This window comes from Silurus aristotelis (genome assembly GCF_946808225.1).
Source record: "Silurus aristotelis genome assembly, chromosome: 4".
Taxonomy (NCBI): Eukaryota; Metazoa; Chordata; class Actinopteri; order Siluriformes; family Siluridae; genus Silurus; species Silurus aristotelis.
In genome coordinates, this window is record NC_139577.1 from 24725435 (window position 1) to 24739114 (window position 13680).

The 13680-nt window shown below is 40.0% G+C and overlaps 1 protein-coding gene and 1 long non-coding RNA gene across 23 annotated transcripts in view; one reads left to right on the plus strand and one right to left on the minus strand.

Annotated features, from left to right (window-relative positions):
• LOC310724443 overlaps window positions 1-13680 on the minus strand; it is a 430012-nt gene that overhangs the window by 125760 nt on the left and 290572 nt on the right. The gene's annotated exons all lie outside the window — the stretch shown is intronic.
• The window catches only part of camk2g2 (calcium/calmodulin-dependent protein kinase (CaM kinase) II gamma 2), a 71818-nt gene continuing 59298 nt past the window's right edge, over window positions 1161-13680 (plus strand). For 6 of the 22 annotated variants that reach the window (XM_083538384.1, XM_083538399.1, XM_083538385.1 and 3 more), the window contains exons 1-2: window positions 1469-1702; window positions 5494-5588. In XM_083538384.1, the coding sequence (XP_083394510.1) occupies window positions 1638-1702; window positions 5494-5588 (160 nt within the window). In that variant the 5' untranslated portion in view covers window positions 1469-1637. Of the gene's footprint in view, window positions 3662-4802; window positions 5589-13680 lie in introns of all 22 variants that reach the window. The other 16 variants (XM_083538392.1, XM_083538394.1, XM_083538387.1 and 13 more) reach the window with 7 other exon arrangements.

The window sequence follows — 13680 nt, forward strand, 5'->3', positions numbered from 1 at the left end:
TAAATGGTTCTGAGGCTATGGGATTGAAGAGGAAATGTGCAGAAGTGGAAGGTTATAAGATTATGGCATTTAAGAAATGTGCAAGCTGAATAAACAAATCTATCCATCCATCCATCCATCCATCCATCCATCCACCCTATATACACATATATACATGTATGTGAGCTGTTGGGCAGAATGTACAGTAAGGATATAAAGATACATATAGATAAAAAAATAGTGCAGATGAAGTAAAAAAGATATACTAATGCATCTATACAATATACATGTGCAGATATACAATGCAATACTTAAGGGATCTCCACTGTCAATTAAACAAACCTGGCATTGGCTAGAATGGTGAGACACACCTATCAGGGGCAGCTCTGGGATTATGCGTGTATTTTATTAATATAGGATTGTAGTGAACAAAGAAAATGTGTAAAGACATACTGTAGTGTAGCGTTTTCTTTTTTTTCTCCATTTGTGAGTGTGAGCTGATACCAGATATTGATCTGATAGGGAACAGGTATGTGGAACATCAGAGGCATGAGTGTGTTGGCCTTTAAGGTTATCTATAGAGGGTCGGTGTTCATTATGTGCACTGATACGCACAGTATCAAATATGAGTACATTACTATCAGTTGCATAAGAGAAATGTATACATGGACAGATTACAGCTAGGATGTATATGGGCCAATTGAATTAGCAGAAATATATGGGAATTAATGGGAATAACTGGGAGTTTACTAAATTGCAGGTTTTGTGCATGTTTTCCATTATCGGCGAGGGTTACATCAGGGTTCTCTGGTTTGCTCCTTACTCTCCAAAAAATATCAGTGGGTAGATTATCGATCCTAAATTGCAGCAAAGTGTGATTAAGTTTGTGTGAGAGCGATGTGTCACTATTGACTGGTTTTATGTCCACATCCCTCCTTGTGCCCAGTTTCCATTGGGATGAGCTCCAGATCCTCCGCAAAACCCTGATAAAGCGAATATGGCAAATGAATGAAAATGCCATTTCGTAATGACAGAAAACCTTCAATAGAATAGATAAAAGATTAAACAGATAAAAAATGTAAAATAAAATCACGTGGTAAATCATGTGGTTTAAAAAAAAAAGAGAAAAAAAACAGTGATCTAATCTGAATATATAAACCATGCCAGCCTGATTATTTCTCAGTCAATAGATTAGAATCCTAATTGCCAGTGTGGGTGGTGAAGAAGGACCATCGTGCATGAAAACTGCGCCGAGCCGCTTGAAATCTCGCGTGATTTCACTTCAACGTCACCCACTAGCGCTTGGTCCGTTTTTCCTGCTTTATAACAACAAACTCCGCCTTCCGGAGTATGATTTGTCATACGGGCTGTGCCAAGCAGGATTCGCTTTAGGATTGGCTAAGCGAGCAGCGGTCTTTGTCAAGGGCAGCCAATCAGAGCGCAGGAGGCGGGATGGATGGAATACGGATGTGTATGTGGGGGAAAGGGGGAGGAACGGTTTGGTGTGTATGTGTGCGCGCCAGTGCGCACTCCCGCCCCAGACCAACCCTCGAAAGCCGCGAGATCGAGCGCGCGTGTGAGAGAGAGAGTGAGAGTGAGTGAGGCGGTCACCGAGAAGAGACGAGAGGAAAGAAGGAAAGGCGATTTCTCGGAACAACATGGCTACAATTCCAACCTCGACCCGGTTTACGGACGAATACCAGCTTTACGAAGAGCTCGGAAAGTAAGCGAGGGCGAGCGGGCGCTGCGGCTCGGGTTTGAACGGCGGTTAGGCTTTTTTTTCGCGGTCGTGTAGCGCCTCACCTGTCAAAACCCTCCCCACAGGGTCAGACTGCAGCCCGCTCCAGCACGGGGCATATGCTTTTACCCTTTATTATTAGTAATAATAATAGCAATAATAATTAGTAATTAATAGCAATAATAATACAAAAATAACGCGCCCCATAATTCCGGACATCACCCCCGTAATGCCACAGTGCACCGCTCCTGAGACACACGCGCTAGTCTCTGACGCGTCCTGCTATCGGCTGTGCTGCTCGGCGCTCTCGCTAGCATAGAGACGCGGTACAAACGTGAAAAACCCCCCGCTTGTGGTTGAGTAACGTCGTGGGCAGTTCGTTCTAAGATATATAGCCTTTGTTTCTCCACCCGTTTTTCGGTAGCTGGAGGTGGCTGTAAGGGGAACAGCACGGAGGGGCTTTCTGCGGACTAACTGTAGCTAACTTAGCCGTAAAGCGGAAAATGTTGCGAGCTCGCGCTGCAGCTAGGAGTCGCGCGCGCGCCCGTGTGTGTGTGTGTGTGTGTGTGTGTGGTCTCTAAGACACATCTGCGGTATTTTGTCTAATACGGAGAAGTGATGAGGGGGTGCATTCTTTACATCCATCTATCTATCCATCTATCCATCCATCCATCCATCCATCCATCCACCCATCCACGCACGCGCGCACGCACAGACGAGTGTATGTATATATGTGTGTGTAAGGGATGTCTATTGAGTGAGATGAATGCAGGGATTGAGCATGGAGCACAGTGGAGGTGGAGAAGGCCCCTGCTGCCCACTCAGCCTGGCCTCCTCGATCTCTGCATTCATTTTGCAGTGAGATTGCAGGCTCTTCCCAGCTCTCCCTGCATCTCCTAAATTCTTCCTGCCTCTCCAAGGCGTTTGTTACTGCACCACTCTTTATCCTCACCCCCGAAATGTCCAGTGACATATACAACATGAAGACTAGAACATTGTTTGAGGAGTCTTCTATTGTCGTGTGTGTGTGTGTGTGTGTGTGTGTGTGTGTGTGTGTGTGTGCTGTAACAGTGAAGGAAATCCCAAATCAAATCAAAACCATTTTATTTATTATCGAGTTCTTGTAGTCATTTGCACATTCGGCGGGTCACTCGAATTGGACGTGGATTAAACCAGGGCTCCATATCTCAGAAACCGGTGTCTCTGAAAAGATTATATATATATATATATATATATATGTGTGTATGTATGCATATGAATGAGAGAGATGGATATTAGTCTACATCAAAAGTATTGGGACAGCAAGGCCAGGTTGTTTTTTGGATAAATATGGTCAAGTGTTTGGCTTGACGTCAAATGATGAAATGAGAAAATGCATCAGAATTTCAGCTTTTGGTGGCAAACCAACACATCTTTCATTGAGCAAAAGTATTGGAACAGAGAGCCTTGAAGGAAATAAAAGCAGAATAATATCTGATTGCAGATCCCTTGCATGCAAAAGCTGCATCAAGCTAGAGACCCACTGACATCACCAAACAGTTACATGTTTATTTGTGTGTGTGTGTGTGTGTGTGTGTGTGTGTGAGAGAGAGAGAGGTTTTTCGAGGTGTGTACTTTCTTTTCAGGTATTGTTTTTATTTCCTCCTCAGTCTCCCCTTAAGGAGGTGAAATTCATTCTCGGTTGGATTCAGGCTTGGTGATTGACTTGGCCAGTCATTGACTTGGTGATTGATGAAGTCCCTTCCAAATAGACAAACTTCTCTGTAAATTGGCGGATTAACTATTTCTGTAGAACTTTAAGATCATGTTGCTGCTCCCCTTATGTATTCATCATGAGTAAAGATATATAAAGTGAGCCAGAAGGTGCCACACAAGCTTAAACCAGGACATTATTTCCACCATGCTGACTAGCAAGCTTGAAGCTTTTGGACCTGTCCTTTGGAAGTTGTTGGAGATGTCACAGACTGGTGTCTTGCACAGCTGTCTTATTTTTTTTTTTTACTTGGCTGACCTGTTTCATGTCTGATTGTTAGTACACCAGTGGTTTATTTTATATCCAAAACGTTCTAAATTGTTGTCTTAGCAATTCATGTTGATTTATTCTATTCAAGCGAAGTCGAGGGCTCAAACCGTCAGTACACATTTTAGATATCTGCATGTTTCATATCTCTCAAATTGCTAGTAGCTAGGGTACCAGGTTCATGTCATTCTTTTGCTTTTAAATATAAGTGACTTTAGTGTGTAGCTTATCAAAAGTAGTGGCCTTGATGTTCCAATACTTTTGGAGGTGACTGCTTATAAATGTGTAATAGAGTAATAATACTACAGTTAGTACAATGATACGATGGAATAAGTTTGATCAATGATGGCATTTTTCCACACTGGTAATGGAAGAGCTGTTATTGGGGCCATCAATAATTTTATATGCATAGCCGTTTTTGACTTTGTCAAATTAGTAAGCTAAGTTCTAACCTAGCTGTGTTTTTGTTGTCAAGTTCTCAAGGACTTTTGTTCTCGTTTACACTGCGCTGTCGTTTGTTCTTGAGAACGTTGAATTGATCGACATCTTACACCAGCGCGTGTCGACGAGTAAAAAAAAGATGCCCCGTTGTCAATTAAAAAGTTAATCAGATGTAAGTCGTTCACGTGGACGGAGAAGATGATGGAAAAAGAAACCTGTCCTAGACATCAGCACACATTCAAAGATGTGCTAAAATTCACTGCTTAAGGAAAACGGATCTATAAGAGCCTCAGTGCAGCAGTTACTATTGCTGCTCCCTAGCTTCAGAGTCATTGGTTTGATCTTGTGCTCACATTATTGTTTGTTTCCTCTGAGGTCTCTGGTTTCCTCCTAAAAACTGTTGGTAGGTTGATTGGCTTTGCTGAATTGCTCATTAGGGTGTGTTCCTAACTTGCTCTCAGTGTATTTAGGCTTGGCTACTGATCAACCACAACCCTGACCAAGATAAAGTGCATGCATGTTAAAAGCAGGATATGGGGTCATGCTGTGATCATTTATGGCTAACATTAAATGTTCTAATGTATGTTGTACTGTACTGCTCGTTAGTGGATAAAACTAATTTAGAGCGCTGTTGGGGGGGGTGGTAATGGGCATTGTGTATTCTACTAATGAAAGAAAATGCCATAATATTCTGTTCATCTATATGTATTGAGGTTCTACACAGATCAGGCATAACTTTATGACCACCTGCCTAATATTGGGTTGGTCCCCCAGCTTGTCTGTTGGATCAGACCACATTGGCATGCTTTCGCTCCACACATGCATCAATGAGCCTCAGCGGCCCATGACCCTGTCACCGGTTCACCACTGTTCCTTCTTAATACTAGCTTTGATAGATACTGACCACTGCAGACCGGGAACATCCCACAAGAGCTGCAGTTCTGGAGGTCCTCTGACTCAGTCGTCTGGACGTCACAATTTGGCCGAAACTCGCTTACTTGCCCATTTTTCTTGCTTCTAACACTTGCTGCCTAATATATCCCACCCTCTAACAAGTGCCATGATGAAGAGATAGTGTTATTCACTTCACCGCTCATAATGTTATAATGTCAATGTTATGCCTGATCGGTGTTTCGTCATCCACATTGTGCGGATGAAACCAGGAACAGACTGACTTAACACACTGATATTGGTTAATATTAGTAACTAATGTCACCTTGAGTGAAATACCCCAAGCTGTTACTCAGCTTCTTCCAGAACATGAGACCCGACACTTTTTGATGCTGCGTGTCATTCTGTGTTATTCCAAAAACAGGGGTGCCTTTTCTATCGTCCGGCGATGTGTGAAGAAATCAACCGGGCAGGAATACGCTGCTAAAATTATCAACACGAAGAAGCTGACAGCGAGAGGTAAGACACACGACTTCTCTTGTCCTTCTCACCTTTAAATAGTGTCTCATTTTCAGAAAACCTAAAATGTACTATTCCCTTTTTTTCTTTTATTTTTGGGGATGATGTGGCATTAGCAGCTCACATCTCGACTGTAACTTGCTCCCAGTGTGGTCTCCAGGTGGCCTTTTTTTAGTATAAGAGGGGGACCACTTTTTGTTTTTGTTTTTGATCATGATTACTGTTATCATGTGTATACTCAGGATAAATTGAGCTGTCTTTCTTGCTCCTGTGCTTTGTTTTTATGTAGATATTGTTTAGTTACTAGAGCAAAGAGAGTGGGGTGAGGGGAATCTGGTGTTATATATATATATATATATATATATATATATATATACAGTGAGGAAAATAAGTATTTGAACACCCTGCTATTTTGCAAGTTCTCCCACTTAGAAATCATGGAGGGGTCTGAAATTGTCATCGTAGGTGCATGTCCTCTGTGAGAGACATAATCTAAAAAAAAAAATCCAGAAATCACAATATATGATTTGTAAACTATTTGTTTGTATGATACAGCTGCAAATAAGTATTTGAACACCTGAGAAAGTCAATGTTAATATTTGGTACAGTAGCATTTGTTTGAGGTCAAACGTTTCCTGTAGTTTTTCACCAGGTTTGCACACACTGCAGGAGGGATTTTGGCCCACTTCTCCACACAGATCTTCTCTAGATCAGTTAGGTTTCTGGCCTGTCGCTGAGAAACACGGAGTTTGAGCTCCCTCCAAAGATTCTCTATTGGGTTTAGATCTGGAGACTGGCTAGGCCACGCCAGAACCTTGATATGCTTCTTACAGAGCCACTCCTTGGTTATCCTGGCTGTGTGCTTCGGGTCATTGTCATGTTGGAAGACCCAGCCTCGACCCATCTTAAATGCTCTAACTGAGGGAAGGAGGTTGTTCCCCAAAATCTCGCAATACATGGCCCCGGTCATCCTCTTCTTAATACAGTGCAGTTGCCCTGTCCCATGTGCAGAAAAACACCCCCAAAGCATGATGCTACCACCCCCATGCTTCACAGTAGGGATGGTGTTCTTGGGATGGTACTCATCATTCTTCTTCCTCCAAACACGTTTAGTGAAATTATGACCCAAAAGTTCTATTTTGGTCGCATCTGACCACATGACTTTCTCCCATGACTCCTCTGGATCATCCAAATGGTCATTGGCAAACTTAAGACGTGCCTGGACATATGGTGGTTTAAGCAGGGGAACCTTCCGTGCCATGCATGATTTCAAACCATGACGTCTTAGTGTATTACCAACAGTAATCTTGAAAACGGTGATCCCAGCTCTTTTCAGGTCATTGACCAGCTCCTCCCGTGTAGTTCTGGGTTGATTTCTCACCTTCCTTAGGATCATTGAGACCCCACGAGGTGAGATCTTGCATGGAGCCCCAGTCCGAGGGAGATTGACAGTCATGTTTAGCTTCTTCCATTTTCTAATGATTGCTCCAACAGTGGACTTTTTTTCACCAAGCTGCTTGCCAATTTCCCCGTAGCCCTTTCCAGCCTTGTGGAGGTGTACAATTTTGTCTCTAGTGTCTTTGGACAGCTCTTTGGTCTTGGCCATGTTAGTAGTTGGATTCTTACTGATTGTATGGGGTGGACAGGTGTTTTTATGCAGCTAACGACCTCAAACAGGTGCATTTAATTTAGGATAATAAATGTAGTGGAGGTGGACATTTTAAAGGCAGACTAACAGGTCTTTGAGGGTCAGAATTCTAGCTGATAGACAGGTGTTCAAATACTTATTTGCAGCTGTATCATACAAATAAATAGTTTAAAAATCATATATTGTGATTTCTGGATTTTTTTTTTTAGATTATGTCTCTCACAGTGGACATGCACCCACGATGACAATTTCAGACCCCTCCATGATTTCTAAGTGGGAGAACTTGCAAAATAGCAGTGTGTTCAAATACTTATTTTCCTCACTGTATATATATATATATATATATATATATATATATATATATATATATATATATATATATATATATATATATATATAAAATCACACACACACACACATTTGTGTGTGTGTGTATGTATTTATATATTTGTTCCTGTCTTTATTCCGATTTCTTGGCATTGGGTAATAAACAAACCCTTCTCAGCTTTTTCATTGCTTGCGGCGTTGTGATGTGTTGTAATGTGGAAACCGACCGATCATGATGTTACTTTTTAGGCTTGCGGCATACCGTTCCTCATGCTGTTTCTGTGAACTGATGTGTTACTTCTGCATGGCCAGGATGCTATGCTGCACGTGTGCAATTGGTTTTAATGTAAAGGTTTTAATGTTTTTATGGATTTGCTACTTATGCATGTAACTTAGCTAGAGACAACACTTCTGTATGTTAGTGTTGTTCTGAGAGAAAGGACCAAAGTACCACCAGAAACCTAAAACTCAGATGAGTGTCAAACAGAAATGTTTGTTTAAATCTCTAACATTTGCTTCAGCATATCACTGACTTGCAAAATCCAAGGTTTAATTTCTTTAAATGAAGTTTCCTCGTTGCTTAATATAATATATATATATATATATATATATATATATATATATATATATATATATATATATATATATATATATATATATAAAATATTTTCTCAGAGCATTCTATTTATTATTCTCTTGAATTGCAAAGTCAGTCCACACCTTGAAAACCTTAACGCTACTGTGGCACGCGTATATATCGGGTGTTAACGGCGGAGTACAGTGTGGGCAGTGAAGTCTGTATACTGTTTCCAAAACTATAAGACTGGTTTAATTAATACTGAGTCCCACTGATGCTATTCGTCCCACTTGTTATAGATCCAGCTGCATGGATGAAGGAAGAAAGGATTTGTTTGTTGTGTTTTCCCACAATCTTTGTTTCATCCTGTTACTTGACTAGTTCTGCGTCGACACTGTCATCGGGGCTAATTACGCTCCTACCGATGAAGGACTTGGATACATGAGCCTCCTGCTCCACCACAGGAAAAACAAAAGCTGAGGATCTATTTCTGGAAAGTGGACACTCCGTGTACCTGACTGTCGGGATATCAATTTGATGATGTATTGTTTTGCACTTGACCTGATATTAGAATATTCAGCAATCGTCAACAGTTTTACTTGTGCATGAAGTATACTCATTTTGAAATCTAGCAATTGAGTTAGTTGATAAGGTCTCAATGTACACACTGTAAGGCCCATTTCTGTTGAAGCTGATCACTGTTGTAAGTTTCTTCATCAACCATTTATCATTAAAGGAAATCTTATTTTCGATCCAATCTGTTTTTGTCTTCATACAACTACCACCAGGGAACAGGCCCAGCAGCATCTTCTGACTAATATGAAGCCCCAGCCAGGTTCATCTTTTCAAAATGCTGCACATGCTGCATCGCAAGGCATTTTAACACACTCGGAGAAAAGCGCTGTCGGCCCTCTTCTACATACAGGATCTTTCAGATACTTGCAGGTGGCTAGTCTTGCTGTGATTGGAAGTGTATGCTATCCTTGAGGCATCTTTGAGATTTGAACTCTCCAACTCTTGATGTGGAATTGCTTTAATTATTCTCACTTCTCGTGCTTGTTGAATCTTAAAGGATTGTGCAATAACATAGCTGCAATGGTCTGACCTCATCATGTGGAAAGGAAACTCTGGTATCTTTCAAAGTGAGGGAATTACTATCCTGTTTAGCCTTGTTTTGATGTCATGCTGTTCAAGTCAAGAAGCTTTTATTGTCATTTTAACCATACATTATACAGTACACAGTGAAATGAAACGAAGATGCAAAGATGGCAAAACCTCTGCATGTTGTCTGAACAATAACCTGAAAGATTATTCAGTTGTTCTCCATGATAAAGGATTGCATTTAGTGCTTTCATTATTTAGGCCTAATCTCTGGTTATCTAAGCGTTCCCTCGTAACGATAACCACAGGGCTGTCACAGGTAACGTGTTAATTGGTGTTAATTAGCTGCTGCCTGGCCATGCTGAGAAACCCCTCCTTTGCATTGTTGTGTGTGTTTAACATCTCAAAAACAAGTCAGGAAGTAATGTGGGGAATCGTGGTGGCTCATCAGCAACAACCTCCCACCTCTTATCTAGTTCGTATTGGGTTTGATTGTAAACAAGGTATATACGAGGTGGTATCAAAGTTTAGACATTCTCTATCTTTACAAGAAAGTGCTGTATTTTTCTACTTTTACACACTATCACCATCAAAATGGTCCTCTTGCACAGCAATACAGCACAGCAGAATGTGTCCTGGAATTATTCTTTTCAGTGTCAAAAGGGGACCTTTGAGCTGGATCTTCATCTTCTGGAAGAGGGCGAAGTCCTCAGGAGCCAAATCTGGCGAGTGTTAGTAATGTCAGGTACTGATGTAGGGTGAGGAGGCATGGGGTGCACCTGTGGGATGAATTCAAACAGTACCTGACTTTACTAATGGCTCTGGATGAGCACAGATCTCCACAAGCACACTCCACAATCTAGTGGAACATCTTCCCTGATGAGTGGAGGTTAATATAACAGCAAATGGGGAACACATATGGAATGGGATGTTCAAAAAGCACATGAATCTTATGGTCAATTGTCCACAAACTTTTGTTCGAACTGTGTATGTATGAGATTTTCCTTTGCTGATGATGCAGACACTCAAACCAGCTAATAGACATTATGCATTTTCATACTTATTTGTACAATGTTCTTGTGATTTCAGTCTTTCATATCAGTATTTTGGCATTAATATTGATATTTCTATATATTTACAACCAAATCGGGTGAACAGTATTTTTTTTAAATAAAGGCCCCTCCCTCTTTTATGGGGCCTTAAGTAATTGGACAAATAAAAGTAATCATAAAATCTATCATCGCTTCAATACTGCAAATCCTTTTGCCGTCAAAGCCTGAAGTCTGGAACCCATAGACATTGCTAGACATTGGGTTTATTTCCCTGGTGATGCTCTGCCAAGCCTTTGCTGCAGCTGTCTTCAGTTCGTGCTTGTTCTTATGGCATTTTGCCTTCAGTTTTTCCTTCACTAAGTAAAGAATGCATGTGCAAATGGATTCAGATCAGGTGATTTACTTGGCCATTGCAGAACGTTCCATTTCTTTGCCTTTAAAAAGTTTTGCATTGCGTTCAAAATATGCATCGGGTCATCGTCCATCTGTACTCTAGCACTATTTGAGTTTAAAGCATTTAGATGAATCTAAGTAAATAATATTCTTTTCACACAATATATATAATAATATACATATTCTATTTGTATATATATATTGTGTGTGTGTGTGTGTGTATGTATGTATGTATGTATGTATATATAAGTGTATATATGTGTATATGTATATATATACACACAGTACACACACAGTACACCAAAAGTTTGGACACACCTTGTATGTCCAAACTTTTGGTCTGTACTGTATATATATATTATATATACAGTACAGACCAAAAGTTTATATATATTATATATATATATATACAGTACAGACCAAAAGTTTATATATATTATATATATATACAGTACAGACCAAAAGTTTGGACACACCTGCTCATTCAAAGAGTTTTCTTTATTTTCATGACTATGAAAATTGTAGATTCACACTGAAGGCATCAAAACTATGAATTAACACGTGGAATTATATACATAACAAAAAAGTGAACTGAAAATATGTCATATTGTAGGTTGTTCAAAGTAGGCATCAAGAGAATGCCAAGAGTGTGCAAAGCAGTAATCTAAGCAAAAGGTGGCTACTTTGAAGAACCTACAATATGACATATTTTCAGTTGTTTTACCCTTTTTTGTTATGTATATAATTCCATATATAATTCCACATGTTAATTCATAGTTTTGATGCCTTCAGTGTGACTACAATTTTCATAGTCATGAAAATAAAGAAAACTCTTTGAATGAAAAGGTGTGTCCAAACTTTTGGTCTGTACTGTGTGTGTGTGTGTGTGTGTGTGTGTGTGTGTGTGTGTGTGTGTGTGTGTGTGTGTGTGTGTGTGTGTGTGTGTGTGTATATATATATATATATATATATATATATATATATATATACCTGCTTCACCTGTAACAAGGCCAGTTGTGACATCTTGTCTAATCCCAGTCAAGTATTTTTGCTTAAATATCTATATCTTAAATATCTATATATATACATACACACACACATATTCAAACTTTTTGCTTTTGTCACATTATTGATAAATCCAAGGTAGCCAGTTCCTTTAGCAGACATAGATTCATTAACTATAATGTAGGGCTGCAACTAATGATTATTTTGATACTCGATTAATCAGACCAAAACAAAATACACAGATATTCTTTTCATTTGTGAAGGTATAAGCATCTAGGATATATAATCAATTACATTTTGTATAATCATTTACTGGAAACCACAACAGTAAAAAAATGTGATAGTTTACTGCTGCTGTTATTTGCTGCTTTTAGATTTAGTGTTTGTTCGCACCGGTTTAATTGAATCCATCACTGTCGCGAGTGAGCTGATTGCGCAACCTGATGAGTCACGACAGAACAGATCCAGTGCCACTGTCCCGAAGTTACAAACAAACAGTTTACACAATAACACTTCATTAACCTATACTATTTTTACATGATGAGGATTATTCAGTTTTTGCTCACCGTGCTGTTTCGTGACACCAGTGTGTTTTCTTTGCATGTGCTTGTGCATCACTGTGGTACTTCCATCCCACCAAGCTCCGCTGTGCATAACTTCCAGGGACAGTTTTCTTTGCATTTCAGTTGCGTTTAATATAAAATGCCTCGGATGACTTGGGACGCACACTTTTTGCTGCTGCCGGTTGACCCCGTACTCTCCGCCGTTTTCCCAAGTGCCTGTGTTATCTTGCATTTAGGTTAAACCGTAACTCGAGCAGCCCAACTTATCGATAACGGCATTCGTTGCCAACGAATTTCATTATCGATTTTTATCGTTTAGTTGTTGCAGCCCTATAATGTTAAGGTGCTTTGGATCATGAGTAATTCCTTTCCTTCTCCACATTCTTTTCTTCCCACCTTGCAAGTACAAGTTGCTCTTGATATTGTTAGTGCTTCCAGATCGCTGTTTTTGATCCCTGACAGTTGTTTACATCATCTTGTAAACCCCTTGTATGTTGACATTATTGATCTGGGAATCTATTGAGAAGGGTTTTTTTCACAAGCAAAGAATTCTTTCATTATCTACCCTGGTTGCTTACTTTAAAACTAATGTCATTTTGTTGTTTCTCAGCTCGCTAGTGCATTCCCTGATAACTGTTTTCTGCCAGTGCTAATGCTTTTGTTATCTGAGTTTACTTTGATTGCTTTTAAGTAGTGGCTGCTCTTTGGACTTCACATAGTGTTAACAGCAACAGGTTCCAAAGGCAAATTCCACACAGGAAATAAACTCAAGATATTTATCTGCTTACTTGCATGTGAAGTAATGAAAGAACAACCCATACTTTATCATGGAACAGCTGAGCAGCCAATTGGTTAATACATGTTTGGTATTTTAAATCATTTCAACCTCGATATACCATTGTAGACAGCTGAAATGACAATAGTGTCATGTTCAAATATTTATGGAATGTATATTGTGCATAGAGACGATGTACTGCAAGTTAGAGCAATAAAAGATGCAGATGGAAATGTGTTGACTGAGTAGAGTGTGTTGAGTGGATAGAGGGAGTATTTTGAGCAGCTGATGAAGGAGGAAAATAAGAGAGAGAGCGAGAAGGTTGAATAGTGTGGAGTTGGTGAAGCAGGAAGTGGATAGGATTAGTAAGGAGGTAGTGAGAGCGATTAAGAGGATGAAGATTGGAAAGTCGGTTTGACCAGATGATACCAGTAGAAGCATGGAGATGTTTAGGAGAGATAGCAGTGGAGTTTTTAACAAGATTGTTTAACAAGATTCTGGAAGGTGAGAGGATGCCTGAGGAATGAAGGAGTGTGCTGGTGCCGATCTTTAAGAACAAGGGAGATGTGCAGACCTGCAGTAACTACTGGGGAATTAGGTTGATCAATCACACCATGAAGTTATGGGAAATAGTCTGGCTGAGAGAAGAGG